The sequence below is a fragment of the Cnephaeus nilssonii genome, assembly GCF_951640355.1.
Source record: "Cnephaeus nilssonii genome assembly, chromosome: 1".
Taxonomy (NCBI): Eukaryota; Metazoa; Chordata; class Mammalia; order Chiroptera; family Vespertilionidae; genus Cnephaeus; species Cnephaeus nilssonii.
Genome location: NC_137072.1, coordinates 68,958,908 through 68,982,515, shown reverse-complemented (window position 1 = coordinate 68,982,515; position 23,608 = coordinate 68,958,908). Strand labels below are relative to the sequence as shown.

The window sequence follows — 23,608 nt, the reverse complement described above, 5'->3', positions numbered from 1 at the left end:
TTCCATCTGACTTATTTTACTTAGCATAATACCCTCAATATCAATCCATGTTGTTATAAATGTAAATATTTCATCTTTTTTGTAGCTGAGTAGTATTCCATTGTGTGTATATGTATGTTTGTGTGTGCATGTATTAGTATAGACACTTAGGTTGTTTCCATATCTTGGCTATCAATATATATAAAAGCCTAAGCGACCATCCGGCCGTCTGACTGTTTGACCAGTAGCTATGATGCGCAATGACCACCAAGGGGCAGATGCTCAACACATGAGCTGCTGAACTGTGGTGACCTGGCATCTGTGGTTCTCGGGTGTTGCACCTGCACCCGGAACCAAAGATGAGGGAGCCCGATTCCAGGGTGCGTCACCCGAGAACCGCCCTCTCACAATCTGGGACCCCTCGGGGGATGTCAGAGAGCCAGTTTCTACCTGATCCCTGCAGGCCAGGCTGAGGGACCCCACTGGTGCACGAATTTGTGCACTGGGCCTATAGTTATAAATAATGCTGCAATGACTGAAGAATGGTATGATCTAATTTGTGTCTTTAAAAGTTCACCCAGGTTGCTGTGTGGACAGTTGTTGAGGGGTGTATCTGGAAGAGGAGTGTGCTGTCAGGGGCTGCTATAACAATAACCCAGAGACAAGGGTGGCCTGGACTAGAGGTAGGATGCAGGGAGATGTGGTGTTTGGCGATAAGAGAGTGCCTTCCTCATCTTGGTATTTGGTCTGCTTATCCCTATATTTATTATGTTACCTCTGAAGGCAGTTTCTCAGTATCTGTGGAATGTATTGCTGCTGTTGTCACTGCCATTTTAATAAAATATATGTTTTATTGATTTCTGAGAGGAAGGGAAAGGGAGATAGAGACATCAATAATGAGAGAGAATCATTGATTGGCTGCCTCCTGCACCCCCCCCCCCCCCAACTGGGGATCAAGCCCGCAATCTGGGCATGTGCCCTGACTGCAATTGATCCGTGACCTCGTGGTTCATAGGTTGATGTTCAACCACTGAGCCACCGTGACTGGGCATCACTGACATTTTTATGTGTAACTTCACCTGGTACTTTATCAGAGTCTCCTCAGCATTACTTCATTGGACAATAGCTATTTTAAGTTCCTATTCCCTCTCACTCAAGAACCTAAAATACCTCTCTCTCTCTTACACACACATCAAAACAAAAAAATAGTCCTAAGTTTTTAGGTTACTATTTCACTGAATGAAATATAATTCTGTCCATCTTATCCATTCCCCTTTGATTCCTAACAAACTATATTTTATAGAATATTCACAGAGGAAAAAGGAACAGTCTTAGAAGGATCTATGTTTAAAATATATCACACTATGCTACCCTAAAATTCACTTTTTGTTCATAGAAGGTTGTAAGATTTGAGTATATCTGGAAATAAGTTCACAGATGCTATGATTTGTTTAACCTTTTCTGAATTGGAGAAGAGTAGACTATATATTTTTCCTAGTATAGTTCAGTTCATTATCTGAATATCTTAGCACCAAACCAGGGGTGATGGTTGCAGGAGTGACATCAGGAGATTATGTGGAGACTGAGAGCCAAATGCATGGTGTTTGCCTTGTGTTTACTTGGTTGAAACCTGGGTTCTGACTTAAGTCTTGAATATTGTCTAAGGGCAGATCTAAGAGAACTACTCTGTAGAGTCCTTAGACCCACTATCATTTTGATCCTGCTCTTGAAATCATAGAGGGTGGGTTAGCTCCAGAATCAATCAAACCAGTCTTCCTAGAATCTTTGCACAAATGATGCACCCTGGAAACCCAGAAGACCCCACTTGCCACCCTTGTCCAGCAGGAAGGGATGGGAGACCAACTGGCTGTTGGGATTGAAGAGATGTTAACATGTGGATTCCTTGCCTCAAAACATTCTGAACTCTGCATTCTTTCTGTGTGATTTTTCAAATATGAAATGTGACTTTCTTAGAAAACAATAATTAAAATGAATTTTTATCTTTTCAACTCACAAAATAGAACTGGTAAATTTAAAAAGACGCATTCATTTCTTACAGAGGAAACACTGTATATTCCAGGATTCATTTTCTCTAATATGGGTTTTCAGCTTCATATATAAGTCAGGAGGTGCTTGTAATTGCATTCGTTTGCTGATTTTTCTCTTGGTCATCTTGAAGATGATTTCATTTTCTCATTCTATACACTAAATGCTACTTAGTGTTCTTATTAGGGAAGAACAATTAACGTATCAGTGAATTGTGGCCCTATTTCTACAACTATTATCAGAGAGAATTACTTGTTTGCTTAGGAATGTTCTACCTCATTTAAAACCATTTTTGCCTGTTAGCAATTGAATTCTATTTGAGTTTTATAAGTATGTTTTATTTCACACATACCAAAGAGCCATTATTTTAGAAAATCAGAACTTAAACTTTTAAACAAATAAAAAATGTATTATCTGCTTATAATCCTATATAATAAGAGCTTAATATACTAAGTGTCTGGTTGTCTGGTCGGCCATTCAACCAATGAAAGCATAATATGCTAATGACATGCTAAGGCTGCTCAACTGCTTGCTATGATGTGCACTGATCACCAGGGGGCAGATGCTCCAACCAGTAGGTTAGCTTACTGCTGGGGTCTGGCTGATTGGGACTGAGTGAGATGGGCCAGGCACACCCTGGAGCCCTCCCACAGTCCCTCCCCACCTGGCCAACCTCTTGCATCCCTCCCCGGCCCCAATTGTGCACCAGTGGTGTCCCTCGGCCTGGCCTGTTCCCTTTCACAATCCAGGACTCCTCAGGGGATGTCGGAGAGCCGGTTTCGGCCCGACAGCAGAACTACCAGTTGCTATGATACGCACTGACCACCTGGGGGCAGATACTCAATGCAGGAGCTGCCCCTTGGTGGTCAATGCATTCCCACAGGGGGAGCACCGCTCAGCCAGAAGCTGGGCTCACGGCTGGAGAGCACAGCCATGGTGGTGGGAGCCTCTTTTGCCTCCGTGGCAGCACTAAAGATGTCTGACTGCTGGCTTAGTCATTAGTTGGACATCCCTCAAGGGCTCCCAGACTGTGAGAGGGTGCAGGCCGGGCTAAGGGACCCCACGAATTTTGTGCACCGGGCCTCTACTATCTATACTAATAAAAGAGAAACATGCAAATTGACTGTCCCTCTGCTACGCCCACCAGCCAATCAGAGTGAGTATGCAAATTAACTCAACAAATATGGCGGTTAATTTGCATATGCAGGTGTGGAGCCAAGATTGAAGATAGTGTAGAAGGAAGCCAAGCACTGCAGAAGGGAGTGAAGCTGCGGAGAAGCAAGTGGGGCGGTGAAGACGGGAGGGAAGCAAGCGGGGCGGTGGAGACTGGAGGGAAGCCCGCCTCTGTGGACTTTGCTCCCTTCTCTGCTTCGCTCCGGCCGCAGGAAGCCCTATTCTTGCAGGAATAGGCCCGAAGAAGCCCTATTCTTGCAGGAATCTTCCTGGAATGGGCCTCTGTTATTTCATAATTGCTTTTTCTTTTAGAACTAGCGACAACTGATCATGGATAAAGTTGATATCAGTCCATTTCTAGGACAAATCATATGTACAATTAAATAAAAACATATTTTAAAAGAGCTTTCAAAAGACGACCTGCCAGGTCAAATTGATAAAGCATCTCAATAACATGTTGGATTTAAAATACGTTTGTGTGAGTTCTCTGTTTCATCCTTGAGGAACAATAATGAACCTTGTTGAGAAGGTTGAGCTTTCTGCAGAGTTTATTTGAGATGTCAGGATAAGTAATTGCCTTGCTGCTGCAAATTTGGAGCTTAACATTTTGTTGGGCCTATTTTTGCTGCCACTCAATAGGTAATAAATTTCATGAAGGGATCGTTCCATTGGCAGAAGTTAGTTCCTTTTGTTTTCTCTGAAGAAAATGAGTTGCTTCATTTCGTGATGGGCAGGTATCCAAACACTAATACTTTTCAGTCTGGAATCAGGTAATGACGGCCCATCATTCTCACTGACAGCGGGGAGAACAGTCTTGCTCATCCCATATCTTCTAGTACAGCTCAAGGACAGACAGAGTGGCTAGAATTTTATCAGCAGGCTCATGAGTCAAGGGACAGAAGTCATATGGGCTGGAAAAGATGATTAACTCTTTGAAGACTCTGTTATCAACTCCAAATTGACCAGAAGGTGCTATTTTACTGTAGAACCCTGACTGCCTTCCCTCACTTACCCCTCTGGAATGATATAGACACAATCTATTTTGTTGATTCATTTCCCTCCCTCCCTCTCTCTCTCTGTCTCTCTCCCTCGCAATAGATCACATGTTGGCCAACAATAAACCCAGTCTATGGCTGGTAAGCTAGTTAGAATGGGTTTTACATTTTTAAATGGTTGAAAAAATGAGAAGAATATTTGCAACACACAAAAATGATGTCAGTGACCATAAGTACAATTTGATCGGAACACAGCCTGCTGATTCATTTGCATAATATATGGTTGTTTGTCTGCCATGTTGACAAAGTTGAGTTGAGTAGTTAGAACAGACAGTGAATGGCCCACAAAGTCAAGGTTAAGGCAAGTCGAGGCAGTTCTTAGGTTTTCTACTATGTGAGTAGCTACAGCTCTGTTCTTAACTAGTGGTGATTTTCCTACATTATAGAAAAGATATTTTTTCAGGAGCCAAACAGAGAAAATTTTTGCACATTTCTCATATTTGGTATAATCTAGTTGTATTACGGGAAAAGTCAAAGCAAAAACCTACTAGAGCCAGCTTAGACTGTAGACCATTTAATCTGAAGGTATGAGATGAGCACAACCACTGATTTAACTTACTCCCTCTTTACTCCCTCTTTTTCCAGCCATTGTTTTTAGGAGCTCATCTCAACTTGTTAGGTAAACTATTGAGATATTTGAGGAATACCAACAGCATTTTTTTCTTTCTTTCTTTTTCTTTTTACAAGAAATAACACATTTACCAATAAAAATAATATGTGACCAGCTATCTCTTTTAATGAAAAAAGTGAGAATATAGAATTGATTATGAAGAGTAAAAATAATAAATTTCTTTAGTGATTCCCATTAGTGTTTTAACATTTCTTTCCCTCTCTGTAATCCTTGTATATATGCAAAGTTAATGTGATGGTAAACAACTTCTGGGCTGATTAATTGATAGTTGAAATAAAATTACCTGAGGGTTTTTTGCATATGTATTAGAAACTTAAACATTTGCATATATTCTGTCTTCACTTCTACAGATCAGCTAAATAGAATGCTATTTACATTTGCTGCATTTGGAAGAGTTGTCGGTCAGCTCTAACTAATCATTTTGGTATGCCTGGAAAGGACCCTGATGCCCAAAATATGTTATCATTTTCTACAGATATACATTTATCCTTGCCAAACCTCATTTCATTCTTTGCATTGCATGGCTTACCATCCCCCCATGCATAGAATGGAGTCCTGGTTGAATGAACCACACAATGTGCATTGAACAGTGTAGTTCATGGACACAGGGTTCTATGGAGAGTTGTGAGACCCATAGGGTGGCTGATCTGATTTGCAAATGAATGCTTCCTCCTGACTACACTTGACATTCAGCTTTAGGTCAAGGTCACAAAACCTCTTCAGTCCATATTAAATGTCAATCACAGGGCCAAAAATGGGTAAAGGCTAAAATAATATATTTTGGATGAAGCCCAGGAAACAAATTATAATGTATGCTCTGTCTTTAATGGAATCGTTCCCCCAAGGGTGCTTGGAAATCTCAGGCTCATCCTCAGCAGCGCCGCACAGAACTCTCCCCGGCTGTTTGCAAGGGCTGCAATTAGCCTCCTGTAAACTCTGGATGAATATAAGAGGCCAGGGCAATGCTGTGGAGCCTTGCCTGGGTTCAGTCTGCACTATTGCTGGGGCTGAGGCACTGGATGAGTCTGCTCAGTTCTGGAAGAATCACTGCAGTTATCCAGCCAGAACTTGTGAGGACTCCAGTACAACCTGTCAGAACCCCTCTGTGAGATTCACCTGGGAGCCTGACACTGGTCAGCAGATTCAAATGTTCATTTATTCAGGTACTCCACACCTCCCACTGTTTGCTGAATGATCTCCTTGTTTCCTGTGTGCATTTCACCTCACTGACAAGACTGGGAGCTCCCCCAGAAACTCACTGTTTTCTGTTTCTTTAACAGTCCCTCAATGTTTCTGCACTCAGTTCAGTAACTTCTCTGTGCATGTTGACTGTGGAGAAGGGTGGGAGAAGTTAGACATTATAAAGCAAAGGTGTGCTTTTGCCTGTCTGCTGTGCAATGTTAGTAAGTCCCAGCCAGACCTTGAAGGGGGAACAATGATTTAATGGTGTTGCCATTAGTCAAACAAATAGTAGATGGGATGGGTGTTGAGCTTAAATATCTCCGGTATACCATTTAACCCATACATCCCACCTGTGGGTTGTCTGTAGCCTGCCCTTTGTTGCAAAGGGTCCCCTAATTCTCTTTTCAGTCCCTTTCCTGTCATCATTGTTCTTGAAGGCATAGCTCTAGGAACCACATAAAGGCCTTTCAACTTCCCTTGAATTTTGTTGTATTCAGCCAATTGACTAGCACTGTCAGCTAATTGGAGTGGAAATGTAAAATGAAAGCTGTATTATTCAGCTGCCAAGTCTTTTCACTTGGCAGGGAGTGGGTGATGCTGGTAATTGTACCAGAAGTGTAATTGCCCTGGGTTCTGCCTCTGGATTTAACAGTGAACCCTGGGAGGGTCTTCCTCCGAGACACCTGATACCTGCTTCTCTTCAGTGGCTTCCTGGCAAACAGAGAAGCTTGAAACAAATCTAATCAAGCATTCTTGTGTTGTCAGGGGGTTCAACCACTGTGGATTTTGCTGACTGCGGGAGTGGATTGCTTGGTCTAAGGACCTAGTCAATATGTCATCCCCATCAGAACTGGCAGCTAATTTCTTCTTGGTTTGGAATGGGGTGAAGGTGCTAACCTCATATGCCAGTCGTGGCCTGTACCCGGCTGTTCTTGGGAACAGTAGCTGATGCAGAACAAAAGCTCCTTTTGTAAACTAGCAATGAATGAGGAAAGGTTTACATATCTGGAAAGAGTTAAATAGCTTAGCGGAAAAATAAGGAAAGCTATAGTTGATTAGTTCTCCATTGTAATTGATCATCTCAGTGTTTTTGGCCCAGCCAGTTTTCTTTTTTTTTTTTTTCCACTTAAACTTATGAATTAAGTGAGAGTGGTGAGCAATATCTCACGGTAGATTATGTTGGCTCTAGCATGTGGAAACATATGGCACAGGTAACTTCTACTCCTCCCCACAACTTAACCCTGAACCCATGGCTTAACCTACTTAGACAGAGCTCCAGAATCCTTCTCAGCACAGCATATTAAATAGCTATTTCCGTAGCTAGCATATATAATAAAACCTGTTTACTATCTCTGACTTAGAAATTTAGAAATATTTCCATTGTGAACTTAGGAAATGGAAACAGCAGCAGATAGGTAATTATTAAACTCTTCTCATTTACCAAACAATTAAGAAAATTGTTTTGAGCAGTGTTGTCTGGTACAGTTTTGTTACTAAATCATTATTTTATTATGCCATGTGGCTTTATAGAAAGCTTTCTCAAACAGAGGAAGAACTGTTTTTGTTTTCCTAGAAGTTTAAGATCTTGAGTAAGATATTGAAAGTCAGATTGTCCAGGCAGAACTAGCTACCCTTGTTGGATCCCGATTCCCTCCTTCCCAGAAATCCTTGCCAGCTGCAAGGAGGAGGGGTGTAGGTGGCAGCAGCAGCCCAACTCAATCAGGTCTATTGATCAGTTATATTCAAACCTGTCGAGATCTGTTCTCTTTGGAACTATGGCTCTAGAAACCCATCAGTCCTGGCTTCAAATTCTGGCTTCACCAGTTATATGATAACTGGTCAAATGATTTATTTAAGATTAGTTTCTTTTTCTGTAATACACGAGTAATAATAACTCACTCATAGGATTTTGATGAGAATTAAATGTCACATGTGTAATATAGGTATACATATATACATAGATGCACAGATAGTATACATATATAATACATGTACATGTAATATATGTATGTATGTAGTAGTTGCTCAGAAAATAGTAGTTACAAGTACTATAATGGGATTTGGGAAGTAGTGTGCAGTATTCTACAGTATAATATTTTGAAAAGTAAGCTTTTAACTTGTAACATTAGGAGTGGTTGTATTTTGATGAATGTGGTCATGAAATGTACACATGAGAAAAAATCCAGCAGGTGATGAACTGCTTTATCAATTCTCCTAATTTATAAAGAGTTGTGCAACAATGATCCCTCTGGGAGACAGAGGTCATATAGAGGTTTGTCTGGAGTACAGAAGGGGACTGAAGATGGAGAACTGAAGGCCTTTGTTTTAACCTGTAAGTGTGGGCACCATGCTAAGGAATTACAAATGTGTTCTCTAATTTATCCTCCCAATATTCCTCCAGGGTAGGTTTTATTATCTTTATTCTTTTTACCTAAAAGAATAATTAGGTAATTACCTTGCTTAAGGTTCTATAATATTAAGGCAAGGAAATAGGTTCCAAGCAGAGTTGTTTGACTCCAAAATCTTTATCTAGATTACGGACCATGTGATCTAATCTCTGTATTTCATGGAGGAGGAATCTAAGGCCCAGCAAGTGACTTGTTCAGTGGGCACAGCTTGGTAAAATCAGATTCTAAGTCCCAGATTCCTTTTTCATACTATGCTCTCTCTCTAATTATATTCTTTTTATTTGTTCTCCAATTGCTTCAAAAGTCTTGCTCTTCAACTATAATTACAATTCAAGGGCAAATGTAAGGGACTGGGTTGTATTCTTTATCTGGTTTGGGTTGTATTTCTCTGTATCTCCCACAATAATAGATCCTCAATCCTTTTTTTTTTATCAGTACAAAAGTTTATTTAACAAAAGTTCAATGTGAAAATGGACAGGACTCTGTTTTTATATTGTAGTAAAACAGGTGCAGTGGGGCGGGGACATGTGGAAGCAGTTGATTTCTCTGGTAACTACAGCCATTCTTTATATTCGTTCCAAGGTTTCTAACATGATGATACTATTTCCTCATATTACCACCATTCCAATATTGTTCTGTTGCCCATCAGTTGCCATCTCCACACATTCATCTATCACAAGATTCATAAAGGGATCAAACCCCTGTAATATTCCTTGGACATGTCTGCCACCATTTAATTTAATGATAACTTCTTGTCCATAAATTTTTTTAACTCGGGAGGGTGAGCTTTGGTCATGGTGTCCAAGCGAGCTCAAAGATACTTCCAAAAGGAATTCGTGGCCTCTCTCGATCCTCAATCCTTGATGAATTGAATTCTTATAAGAATTAGTCTCTGAATCCTATTTTGAATGGGGCAGAGGTATAAATACATACAAATATACAAATATATTTATTGGGTTTTATCTTTGAGAAATTAAGTTGGTACTTTATGATACTGGCTCTTGAATGTTATGGGGTCCACTCCCTATTTTCATGCAGTCTAACAATTTTTATCTTTTAACAATTTCATTCAGTATAATTAATGATATTTTAAGGTTTCTATCTATTATCCTAATATTTGTTTTCTGTCTTTCCTATATTACTTTCCTCTCTCTTTTCTTCTTTTGGTTCAATCCAATAATTTTTATTTTCCCACCTATTAGCTTGTCAGTTATAAATGCTTTTAACATTTCTTTTGTGGTTAATCCTAGAAATTACAGCATGTATTAATTATTTTATTTACCTCCTCCCAACTAGTACTAGGACCTTAAAACACTTTATTTACTCCTCACTGTCTTATGTGTTATTGTTATTATGAATTTTATATTTACATACATTTTAAATCCCACAATATGTTATTATTTTTGTGTCGTACAGTTCTTTATTTAGATTTACCCACATATTTGTCCTTTCCATTACTTTAAATTTTTTCCTACATTATTGTGATTCCATCTAGATCCACTTTGTTTTTGCCTAAATAACTTACTTTATTATTATTATTATTATTTTAGTTTGGATCTGCAGGTGACAAATTCTCACAGGTCTTATTACTTTAAAACATCTTTATTTCACTTTCATTTTTGAAGGCTATCTTGCTGGGTATAGAATTCTAAGTTGGTGATTATTTTCATTTACCACTTTAAAGATTTGTTTTCTAACTGCTATAATTTGTGTGTGTGTGTGTGTGTGTGTGTGTGTGTGTGTGTGTGTAGAACTTAGCTGTCTGGTTTAGTGTTGTTCTTCTTTGACAATAATTCCCTACCCATCTATGGCTTTTAAGATTTTTATTTATGCACACAACTAAGTGTCCATTGATAGATGAGTAGATAAAGAAAAAATGGTATATTATTAAGCTTTAAAAGAAAGAAGGGAATCCTGTAACAACATGAATCCACCTGGAGGGCATTATGCTAAGTGAAATAAGCCAGAAAGAGAAAGACCAAATATTGCAGAGTAGCACTTATATGTGAAATCTAAACAACAACAACAAAAAATTAGTCAAACTCATAGAAACAGAGAGTAGAAAAGTGGTTTCCAGGGGCTGTGGGATGGGGAGAATAGCAGGATATTGGGGAAAAAATACTTTTCTCTTTGCTATTTATTTTTAGTAGTCTTACTCTGATGTGCTTAGGTATTTATATTTATTCTGCTTGATATTTATAGCACTTTTGAATCTATGGCTTGATGTTTTCCTTCATTTTGGAAAAATTTTAGCTATTATTTCTTAAAAAATTTGTATCCACCATTTTCTGTTATTTCTCTGTGAGAAATCAGTTGCCCATATGTTAAACCTTGCAACACATTCCATGTGTTTTTCCATGCTCTTTTCTGTTTTTTATACTTTTTGTTCTTTGTTCTTCAGATCAGATATTTTCCATTGACCTATCTTCTTGTTTATTAATATTCTTTTGAGCTATCTAATATGCAGATCAACAAAATTAATCTCATTTGTTTGTATTTTTCTGTTCCTGAATTTCAAATTAATTATGCTTGTAGCTACTTCTTACCTAATGAAATATTCATAGTTATTTTTAAATTTCCAATATATGTTTTTATTTTCTTCCTTTATCCTCAAAGTTAGAAACAAAATAAAGTACAATCTTTCTTTGAGTTACAGGGTAGTTAAGTTCCCGAGTAATTTAGTGTACATTGTTGCTGCTAAATAAATTCTTTGTGTTAATATGTAAAACAGAGTTAGGATATGTGGTCAATAATGAAAAACAGATTTTTCACTGACATGAATATTTGGTGGTACATTAAAGTCATGTGGAAATGGAACAATTTTTCTTTGTATAGGAGTGTGTTGCCTATTCATGACGTGGAGTTTATGATCTCTGTTCATTAAATGTCAGTGGATAAGCCCCAACATTCAGTCTTCAGAACGAATTTTCAAATACCTCTTGAGGTGGCATAGCTCCTGTGTAGATGCTTGCTTTACATTAAATAGTGAAGCTGGGTCACCAGTAATGAATTCTTTGACCCAGGGCCTTGGCTGGGCCTGAAAACAGGCATTGTAGGATGTGACCTTACCTGGTTGTCATTTACAGGACAGCCAGTTTTACTAAGACAACTGTCAAGAGGCTGGCTAGCATAAAAAGTTAGGGACTGCGGACATGAAGCAGAGCTTCAGATGATATGACACAGCTCTGGCATCAGGCAGACGAGCCTGGCATTCAGTCAGAAATAGAGGGGCTCTTTTAGAGCAAACGTCTTGACTGAGACATAAGTCTGGAAAGGAAGATCTCAAACAGTGGGTACTGAAAATGGCTACTGCAGCCACAAGGCAGATATTATAGGGTAGCATGGAGAGTAAAGTGCTGTGGTCAGTATTTGACTTTTAGCAATTACATCACAAAATAGCTAGTAGTTATTTAAATTTAAGAATATCCATTCATCCATTTACCCATCTATTTATTCATCCATCCATCCACTCTATAAAAACACTACCAGTGCCTGTTATGTTTCATTCACTATGGGAATACAACACCACCTATATATAAAGAAATCGTTCTCACTCTTGGGAATGGAGAGAGACAGTAAACAACTAATTATAAAATGAATGATAATGATCCAGTGGAGAAGGAAAACAAGAAAATAAATACGTTTAATATAAGAGATAATGGTATAGCTATAATTTAATTTTGTCTACAAGCATTTAGAATGTTTAATTTTTTTTCTCTCCATTTGCCTTAGGAATATGAAATGAAGCCTGAGAGCTGAATTGTTAGAGGGGGAAAAAAAGTTAATTACTAGTTTAAGCTCTATTAGTCTCCCTGGTATCTGGATTGCTTAAGTAGAAATATGAGGCAGACTGTTTAATCATTATGGAACTTTTTATATGGTTAATGTCTCTAGGAATTAATTTTGTCATTGAGGTGCTCTTTGCTGGGCTTTCACTATAGCAGGATCGTGTTGGAACAAATGGAAAAATTAGAAGGGCTACAGAGCTAAACCTGTGTTTCCATTGCTTCAGAATTTGGAATGTGAAGCACATTCACTGGGTAATTAATTTTATTCTACATTTTGAAGAGATTTACCCCCCTCCCCCCCCCCCCCCCCTGTATGTAACTCTAGGAGTATAGCCCTCTATATTGGGAATATTTTATAAACATGTAAGTGGTGGGAAAGTTAACTTCCCCTTATTGTGGTAGCTGGAGGGATTTTTCCTAAATCTCTAAATGCTACAACTATTATTATGTCACAGAAAATACCTTGATCAACAGGTTAAGATGGTGGCATGTGACCAGGCTCCTAGCTACCATTTATTGAGTGTTGGCTATGGGCTATCACTGTGCTAAACACATTAGTTTATTTCATCTCTATTGTCATCCTGTTGGGTCCTATCTTCTCCTTAGTTTATATACTGTATTAGGAAATGGAAACTCAGAAAAAAAAAAGAGATTTGTCCAAGTCCCCAAAGTTGGGAAGTAATTGAATTGATATTTGAACCCAAGTTTACCCACCCTACCATATTGGCATGATTACTTGAGTTAGTGAGGTATATAACCTGTGCTTATAGACCAAGGCTGTGGTACAGAGGTGGATATGGTGGGGAAAACAATCTTCAGAATCCAATGGACACTGGTTCAAATATGGGTACCATCACCTATAAGCTTTGGAAACATTACTTAACCTCTCTGAACCTTGTGTTTCTCATCTGTAAAATGAGGGTGATAATCATATCTATCTTCACATATTTTATGAAGAAACATAAGATATGTGAATGTCAAATAATATGGAACCCAGAGGGCCCTCTTTCTCCTTTTTCTTTTCTATGCAAAACAGAACTTGGAGGAGTAAGTCTGGCTTTGTGGGAGAAGGGTGAGCTTTGGAAACATGAGGCAGGGAAATACTGACTTAGTCAAGGAGGCAGAGAAGGCCTCCGGAGGAAGTGATATTTCAGCTGAGACTCGGAGGATGTTTGGAAGTTAGATTGAGAGGGCGGGCCCGGCTGGCGTGGCTCAGTGGTTGAGTGTTGACCAATGAACCAGGAGGTCATGGTTCGATTCCAGTCAGGGCACAGGTCTGGATCGCAGGCCCGATCCCCAATGTGGGGCATGCAGGAGGCAGCCAGTCAATGAGTCTCTCTCATCATTGATGTTTCTATCTTTCTCTCCCTCTTCCTCTCTGAAATCAATCAAAATATATATTAAAAAGAAAAAAAAAAGGGCGGGAGTGTGCTGTTGTAAGCACAGGGAACATGTTAGGCAGGTAAGTCACTCAACCTCTTAGTTTCTTCCTCTGTAAATTTGGGAGCACTGCTCCAGTGTGTCTCACTCTGTGGCCTATTAAAGTGAGAAAGTGGAAGTAAGAATGATTTGAAATGGTAAGACTGTTATATAATATAAGGCACTCATTATATGATAGTATAGGATAACAGTATAGCACAGAAGAAAAAGGATGGGTTTGAATCCCAGATCTACTCATTGCTAGAGGTGCTCTGGACAATTCACTTAGCCTTTTTCTTCAACCCTATTCTGTTATTTATAAAATAAGGCAGTGATGCCCTGTTCACAGGATGCTGGGAAGAGCAGTGAGATCGTAAGTGTGTGGAGGACCAGAAGGACCGGCCCCTGGAGGTAGCTTGTTCCCTTTCCTTTCCTGCCACCACCCATGCTTCCACACTATTCTAAGAAGACACATGTACAAGAACATGATGTTAACTTGCCATGCTATTCAGGGTCTCTTGTCAGCAACTGAACAAAGACATTTTCAGTTATATATAGCAGCTATCTTTTCATCTGTGATTCATGCTGTTCTTTCTGTAGCCAAATGATATTCTTATAGCTGATGTCTTCAGATTTATCATTTTAAGACAGCAGCAGGAGGAGATCAGGTACAAGCTAATCACTCCAGGATGCTGACATGGGAAACTACTTAGGTCCTTGGTATGGAAAACAAAAAACTCCATAAGGGGGTGTTATGTGGAACAAGCCTTTGAAATAGGTTTCAGACAGGAAGTGGTTTGCCTTTTTCGCTTTTATTTGACATTAAAACGTGTTTTCTCCTCCTGAAAGGAGAGAATGTAAACACAAGGACTCATATCTTTTCTTAACAATAAGTATCCTCTGCTCCTGTTTATTGGGTCTGGATGAGGAGCTTTACACGAACTTTAAAATGAGACCAAATGAAAAAGGTATTGTTTATCTAAGCTGTCTGAAGAAGGGCACTTGGGGAAAGAATTGAACTCTAAAATGACCTTATGAAAGTTATTGATTCGTTTCTTTATGGTGCCTTTCCAAACAAGAACCATTATTTCCATGCCTGAACTGGAGCTGGGTCAAGGAACCCTTTTTTATGGATTATCTTTCCTGAAAACCAGACTTGTCAGGAATAATGAACCCCCTGAAATGAATACACGAGGCCCAGTTGAATAGTATGGCCCTTTTATTGCTTTGAAGGACAAGTAGGGAGCACAGTTAATTTTTAAAAACCTCACAGTGCAAGAAAGTTCGGGAATAGCTTGGGTGTGGATCAATGGCTCCCTGTTATATATTGGTAGGTGGTTTTAAATAACTCCATTCCCCCCATGCCTGCTGGACTCCAAAGCTCAGTTCTACCTATGCTCTTGAACCTGATATTTACAAATTAACTTTAAGCAATCACATAAGTTTCATCTACTATGTGTGAGAACTGTTCTAGGCACTAGAGACATAGTAGTGAATGAACATAACAAACAAAATTTCTGCTTTGCTAGAGAGACCATAAATAAGCAACTGTCTAATATAATGTCAGGTGGTGAGTGCTAGGAAGAAAACAGAGTAAAGAATTTGATTGACAACAAAATAACATCTGAGGAGGTGGTATTTGAGCAGCCACTTGAATGCAGTGAAAGAATAAGCCATGTTGATATTTGGGGGAAGAGCACTCCAAGCAGAGAGAATGGCATGTTCTAAGACCCTGAGCTGGGAACATATTAGTACTTGGTAGTTCCAGGAACCGCAATAAAACCAGTGTAGCTAGAGCCTGGTAGAAAAGGCTGGGAAAGAGGGTAGGAAATGAGGTCAGAAAGAGAAATAAGTGGCCACTGGAACTTTTTAAGCAGTAGAGAAGGTGCCATGGGCTATGACAATTCTTTCCTGAAGCCATCTCCGCATTCTAAATCCCACCTTGGAGCCTGGCTTGCTCTATGTACCAAGTTAGGCTCCCCAGAAGATGCTTGGGGAGACTTAGCATCCACTTCCTCCAAGGTGGTTCCAAACTTGTACCCTCAACACACTGTCTCCAGCTGGGTCCTCCCATTTGATTCAAGGAATCTGGGTCTACTAAAGGCCTAACATAAGAAAAGAAGATTCAGTAATTCCTGATGTCAGAAGATCCATGAGAACTAAGGAAAAAAAAAAACACTAAAAAAACTAAAATAAATAAATAAGAAGAAGAGTGTTGTACTATCTTCAAGATACTAGTATGCAGGCACCTGAGGCCCAAAGCTGCCCACAACTATCCCTATCCACCCACCTAGGGAAGCCAGGAGTCCTGGTGGTCAAACTCCTCTTACCTGGGAGGTTCTTATCAGCTCTCTATCCCAACACTAAGTTACTTAGAGATGGCTTTGAGAATCTGAGATTTTTGTGAAAATACTTTATTTAAAGAAATAGGTTTTATAAGTACATATACCCATTATTACTAGTCATGCTATTCTGGGAAATTTTAATATGCAAAAAAATCACATTAAGTTTTATATTTTTGTTACTAGAAAATAGAAAATATGGATAAGAATAAAGGAAAAAACAACAAAAAAAAAATCACCTAGAGTCCACGCCTAGGGATGACTACCCTTCACTTACTGGTTTTCATAATTCCATACTTTGTTTCTATGCATGTATATTTTTAAAGAGAGGAATATTTTAATACTACTTTGTAACTTGAAAGCACTGCTTTGGGGGAACTTTGTTCCTTCTTTCTCATTTTTGGTCTAAGAACCAAGGGAATTTAAAATGAGATGAATTAATCAATAGTTGAAGTGGGATTAGTATACCATTTAGATGAAAGAAAATTTATGTGAACAGTTTATATACTGCTCTTATAGAATATTATAAATAATTTCCCCCAGAAATTGAGGACTGATGAGGGATGTAGTCCTTGTTTCTTTTTAGCATTAATTAAATGTTTAGTAAATACTTAACCAAGTGAAATACGTGCGTGTTTTTAATTGAAGCATCTTGCTGTTACTTAAAAATAAATATTTCCTTTTGTGACAGCATGGATGAACCTGGAGATTATTATGCTAAATGAAATAAGTCATTCAAAGAAAGACAAATACCATATGCTCTCGCTTATATGTGAAGTCTAATGAATAAAATAAACTCACGAACAAACTAGAAAGAGAGGCATGGATGCATGGAACAGACAGACAGCTTTCAGAGGGGAGGGGGATGGGGAGAGTGGATGAAAGAAGGTGAAGGGGTTAGCCAGAGAACATATATGCATAACCCATAAGCACAGACAGCAGTGTGGTGTTGTCCAGAGGGAAGGGGAGCCCAGGGCTGGGGGGAGGTGGGCAAAGAAGGGCATCTATAATGGTGTCAACAATAAAAATAAAGTTAAGGCCGAAACCGGTTTGGCTCAGTGGATAGAGCGTCGGCCTGCGGACTCAAGGGTCCCAGGTTCGATTCCGGTCAAGGGCATGTACCTTAGTTGTGGGCACATCCCCAGTAGGGGGTGTGCAAGAGGCAGCTGATCGATGTTTCTCTCTCATAGATGTTTCTAACTCTCTATCCCTCTCTCTTCCTCTCTGTAAAAAATCAATAAAATATATTTTAAAAAAATAAATAAAGTTAAGTAAAAAAAATATTTAGGGATGGAGCACTGTATTATTTGCAAGAACATTTCATTAACAGATTTAAAATATATAAAAATCTGTTTAAAAAGGCCATACTTTGATTACTTTTTAGTTTTGTCAAAATCTAATCCTTTATATTCTAGAGAAAAACGATTTTAAGACTATTTCTTTTGCAGAGTGTGTTAGATTGGAAGAGAGAATTGCAATAGTAACATGGAAAACCTGTAAACTTATTTTACAATGTTATTTCTTTGGTCTTTATGACTTTATCCAAAGTTTCAACTATTGAGGAACTCTGGTATCCCTACTGTCATAAAGCAATTTTATGAGACCATAGAAATTGATTCTTAAAGTTTTAGAGCTAAAAAAAATATGGCCATCTGTCCAGGTTTTGGTAAAGGGCTTACTTTATTTAAAATTAACCATAGCCCTGGCCAGTGTGACTCAGTTGGTTGGGTATAGTCCTGTGCACCAAAAGGCTGCTGGTTCGATTCCCTGTCAGGGCACATGCCTAGATTGTGGGCTTGATCCCTGGTATGGGGCATGCAGGAGGCAGCCAATAGATGTTTATTTCTCTCCCTCCCTTCCTTTCTCTCTAAAAATCAATTTAAAAAATCTTTAAAAATAAAATTAAGCATAAATTATTTACTCTAAGAGGACATTATTATAAGTACGTCTTTGACAAGTCCAATGCCTTAGATGAAGAAAATTTTTCTTCAAACATAACCTTCTACATTATGGGGATTTTGTAGTGACATCACTTAAACATTGTATTATCCACGTCTTGCATCCTAACTGGGGTATCTCAGTTCACATGGACAGATATTATCCTGAGGGTACTCAGAGAGTAATTCTTTAATGAATTCATCCAACCCTCAGGAACTGTGTTAGGTGATGGGGACAGACAAAGTCCGCTGTCTCTTTCCTTGAAGAGTCATAGTCTGGTGGAAAGACAGATATGTAAACAAATTCAGGAAGGCTTCCTGGGCCCAGATAACTTTAACTTTGAATTAACATAGAGGAAAATTGTGGTTCTATGGATGAAAGTGGAAAATTATTCTATGTTTTTAGAACTCTACTGTGTAGAGTTTAGTAAGCCAAGTCCAGTGACTGGGAGCTGCTGAAAAGAGTCATGGGCTGTTTTGGAGTCTGGGGTCACTGAGGAAATAACTGAGGGGCAGAGAACTTGATGCCAGGTATGAGAATGCTGCATCTGAGGTGAATGTGCAGGACCTTAGAGCCATCCTGACAGGAAGGGAGCACGCGAAGCTGGTGTAGCCCTCACCTTCTGCATGAAATGAAGACATGGATTCATGACTTCGTCAGCTTAGCAGGACAGAGGCTCTTCCAGTTACCTGAGTAGTCCTGCAAATGCCATCTGTGGATTCATGCCTCCTTTCAACTGCAGAGCCCTGGGTCATCTGTGTGAGGGTCCTAATTCAGTCATAATCTCGCTGTTTTACCTGAGTAGGCTGGAATAGGACGATGGGAAAGTCAAGGGACTTATGAGACTATTTTCCCTATGAAAAAAGAAAAAATTTTAAAGATATTTGCTAAATGCCTGTGACATTGTACAAAGTATTTGGATTAAAAGTAAATTGCACTTAGCTCTAGCCAGTTTGGCTCAGTGGATAGAGCATCGGCCTGTGGACTGAAGGATCCTGGGTTTGATTCTAGTCAAGGGCACATGCCCAAGTTGTGGGCTCGATCCCCAGTGGGCAGTGTGCAGGAGGCAGCCAATCAATGATTCTCTCTTATCATTGATGTTTCTAGCTCTCTCCCTCTCTGAAATCAGTAAAAATATATTTAAAAAAAAATAAATTACATTTAATGGGCCCTTAGTAACGTAGGCAATGTTCAGACCTCTTTAAATACATCATCTCATTTCATCCTTTCAATAACCCTGTGAGTTAAATACTTTGTCATTCCTACTTTACAGATGAAGAGCCTGGGACACAGACACCTTAACTTGGTAAGGGCCTCACCAGTAATAAATGGTGACACCAGGATTCAAGCGCAGGCAGCCTGAGTTCTTAGAGCCCATGGCGCTTTTTGAACTGGGGTAAACTGCTCAATCTCTTGAATCTTCATCTGTAAAATGGGAAATAGTCATAATAAGGATAGTGCCAGCTCCTAGGGTTATCATGCAGGTAAGTGCTTTGCAAGGTAGCATCCATGTGCACTTTCGTCCCTCTCTGCTGGGCCCAGCCCTCCGGCATGAGGGCAGAGGCTGGGAAAGCAAACCAGGCCCCCTCCTCCAGGACCACAAGTGCCTCCTTCCGTCAGTGTTTCCTGCTCCGAGAGTCAGGCCTTAGTCAGTGTAAGATAATGATCAATAAATGGTAGCTGCTGCCTTTGTGAAGTTGTCATTTTATTTACTCTGCATCCTGAAACTGATATCGTTTTCTTGAAATCAGCAGGAAAGACACAGTGTATTACATTGTGCTTGGGGATGGAATTTGTATTTCCTCACCCACTTGCCATTGCTCTTTGGGTGAAGAGTCAACATAGTTGGCACACTATTGCCAATTTCAGAGGAATGAGCTATAACAATAGAGAGAAAGAGATTCAGAGGTTTTGCAAGTCAGGTTCCAGTACTCATTTGCTTCGATTCCGATTTTTGTGTGAATTGGCTACTGGGAATGTAATCTCACTTCAGATGCACTTTATATTTCTTAAATGACTTTGTTTCTGAAGCATATTCCCTAAGAGGTTATGTATGCATTTAACATTTCTCAGCCTAAAAGGATGACTTCATTTTGCGTGGGAATGTTGTGCACATCCACGTAAATCAGTACATTGTTGGTCTGTCAGATACGGTCCTGCGGAGAAACAGAACCAAGAAAAGACATGTGTATCTCGGCTTGGACAATAATTGTGGGGACTGGCAAGTTCCAAGCCTGTAGGCTGGAAGAGTTGAAGTTACAGTCTTGAGTCTGAAATTTTGAAATCTGTAGGGCAGGCTGGTAGTCTGGAAATTCCAGCAGAATGCCTGTGTTCCAGTTCTGAGGCCGAATTCCTTCCTCTCCAGGAAATGTCAGGTTTTGTTCTGTAAGCCTTCAACGGATTGGATGAGGCTCACCCAGGTTATCAAGGGTAATCTCTTCTACTTAATCAACTGATTGTAAGTTAACTACATCTACAAAACATCTTCACAGCAACATCGAGGTTGGTGTTTGACCAAACAATAGGGCGCCATATCCTAGCCAAGTGGACACATAACATTAACCATTGCATTTGATTTCAGGCTTACGGTGTGAAAGTATCTGTTGCTAGCATCTGCCAGCTTCCCAGCTCATCCAGTTCAAGTTGAATGCTAGTGTTCTGATGACTCTGTCAGGAGCTTGGACACTGCTCTGACTCTGCCCCAAAGAATTCTAATAACACTTCATTTGCTTGACTAAGGAAAAAAGGATGAGATTCTTTAGAAAGAAGGAAAATGTCTTCACCAAGCAACTTATGAACTGTGCACCTTGGTTTATAAAGAACCTACGGAGGCCATCCAAGGACCGTGCCTGCGTTGAGGGCTTACATTCTGGTCTAGCAAGCTAACAGGAATGTAGATGAATGCCGGAAGCAGTGAGGTCACAGAGAATCACTGAAGGGCCACACCTGAGTGTGTGTGTGTGTGTGTGTGTGTGTGTGTGTGTGTGTGTGTGTGTGATGTGCAGGGTGAAGAGATAGGAAATGTTTATCCTTGAGGTTGAGGCTTAAAGAAGCATGCTGATTTGCAAACTGTCTCTGGGGAAGTGAAGGAGGAGTGGGGACAGATAAGGGAAGCTGGGGCTGTCCAAAGGCTTGGCCGATTTAAGGGAGGGATGAAAGTCTCAGGACTGGGAGACTGGCCGAGGCCCGGGAGAGAGGCGAGTGCCTGATCATGGCGTCTGTACTTTATCCCACCAGAGGTAAAGATGAGAGACATCGTAGTTTTAAACCAGAGAATAATACTGATAGCCCTCTTAAAAAGAGGCTGAGTGTGTAAAACTCAGCCAACAATATGGCTGTTTTCAACCCATACAAAATAGGAAATTAGGTTAGGAAATCTCTGAGAAAATATATTTCAGTACGGCCAATTTGAAGCCAACCGAGCAGCCTTGCAAAGGACAGAGACTGGTCTCTGTGGGTTCTGTGCTATAGTTGGGCTCAAAGGTGCTTCAGATTGACACATTGAAATATGGATTCAGCAGGATAGAAGGTGGGAAATACGAAGGACATTTCTAAGTCCTTTTTGCACTGAGCCCAGTTTTACTTTTCTGTTATGATGGTTTACTTTGCTTTTCAATTTGATGAGAACTTTTTTGTCGTCAATTTTTGTTTATTTAATACCCCAGGTGCATAATCCAAAATAATTTGTGAGGTCCTATGGATGGTGCTTTATTTATACCCCCATATGCCTGGCATACAGCTGGACACATACTAGCCACTCAGTGTGCTGGTTGATCTGCCTTAAAAGCATTGAACTACGTACTCAGGTCCTTCTTGATTCTGATGAGCATTAAAGTGTGTAGTAGCAAAGAGCTGGAAAATGCTGGTTAGTGCTTGTCCAAGTGTCGTTTTCCGTTAAGCAGGCTCTGATGGTTTCTGCTGCTTAACAGCAAAGAGAAACTTCAAGTCAGGGAGCAGCTTGTCCCCCTGACGTTTCAGGTCAATCGATGGTTTTTACTCTGGGTATCGACAGCTCTCTGCTGCATGCCCTTGTCGTGGGCTACGTGGGTTGACTGTGGTGAAATGGATTATACTGCTTTTATTGCCTCTCGAGATTTAATCAGTACCCAGTAAGCACGGCGCGTGCCTGTGACTTTTCCTTTGCCTTTTAATTGTTCAGGCTGTAGGGCCATTGAAGGTGCTGTTGTTGTGTGTTCATACCTTGACTGATCAGTTTTTAACTCAGAGCCTATGCTTCTTTGCAGGATGCCACAATTTGGAAGCCCGATTCGTGCCAGAATTGCCGTTGCCATGGTGATATTGTTATCTGCAAACCTGCTGTTTGCAGAAACCCTCAGTGTGCCTTCGAGAAGGTATGATGAGCTAAATGTGCCCTAAACGTATTGGGAAAGTCAGTGAACTGGTAGGGTTTTGGCACTTTTTTCAGCCATCTAGTTTTTTATCCCAAACTAATAGGAAACTTTATGAAACACGGAAGATAATTTTTGCATATCATATTTAAGAATATCTTAATTTTTGTTTATTGGGCATTTAGTACTCTGGACCAGGCACTCATTTAAAGGTTTTACAAATATTCTTCCATTTACTATTATGTGGGGTAGATATCTTTATCCCCACTTTACAGATGAGGAAAGTGAAGCCTAGAGATTGTAAGCAACTTAACCATGATTATGCAGTTAATAAACCAGCAGTCACCCAGAGACTTTTCTTGCGCTCGGCAGTTGCCACGGCTACTTGACACTAACCACAGCATTTATAAGCCATTGAATGGATTGAAAGTCAGGATCAACTTCTTAAAGATGGTTTTCTAAAAACATTGTTTGTTCTGATTGTAAAATTGTGCTGCCTTTGGGCTCCCTAGAATATGAGAGGCTTTGAATCAAAATTTTCTGATATTTGACTAAGTGTATGAAGAATATTTCATCTTATTCCTCTGTTAAGTTTTTTCAGTTTTTTTTCTAACTACACATCTATGCTGTTAGAATATTTTTTTTTAGGTGCTGACTCTTTTGTTTTTAAAGTGAGTCTATTAAAATAAAAAGAGCTTAAGTTTCAAATTTGAACATTTGAAACTCCCTGGAGAAGACCAATTATTTGTTCTGAAAAAGCATTCTGTCAGTTTCACAGTTTATTTTTCCTAGTTTTCTTGCTCCCCCACAATAATTAATCTTGAGCTTTCATACCTTCTAGTGCTAATAAATTTCTGTTTCTAACTTTGGCGTGAAGGTTCTGTATACCTTTAAGGTATTACTCAATTTCTCTGTGTATATATTCCTGAGAAGTTGGTTGTACATCAAGTGCTAGTAAATTTGATAATATTTTGTTGTATATTATAGAGCTTTCTATTTTATGGAGTAAACACTCTTAAAATATCACTGTTTAGCTTGCTGAGTAATTCATGTCAAAATCTGAGCTGATTGTATAATGGCCATGAAAACATGCCCTTTTCCATGTTACATGAATAATTGTGGTATCACAGCAAAAGCCCTGAACTCACTGTTATAAGACAGAGACTGTATCACTGAAAACTAAATCTGTTCTATACCAGGGGGCCACCAACAGAATCTAGCCTCTATGACTGCAAACAAACAATAATTTTTGCATTTTGAAATGGTTGGAAAAGATCAACAGAGAACAATATTTCACG

General features: G+C 39.5%; 1 protein-coding gene and 1 pseudogene across 3 annotated transcripts in view; one reads left to right on the top strand and one right to left on the bottom strand.

Annotated features, from left to right (window-relative positions):
• FRAS1 (Fraser extracellular matrix complex subunit 1) overlaps nt 1-23,608 on the top strand; it is a 439,997-nt gene that overhangs the window by 140,908 nt on the left and 275,481 nt on the right. For both annotated transcript variants that reach the window (XM_079772302.1, XM_079772303.1), the window contains exon 3: nt 22,206-22,313. In XM_079772302.1, the coding sequence (XP_079628428.1) occupies nt 22,206-22,313 (108 nt within the window). The remainder of the gene's footprint in view (nt 1-22,205; nt 22,314-23,608) is intronic.
• LOC307102218 (small nuclear ribonucleoprotein G-like) lies at nt 9,041-9,270 on the bottom strand (annotated as a pseudogene). The gene has a single exon. The product of its transcript is annotated as a small nuclear ribonucleoprotein G-like (transcript).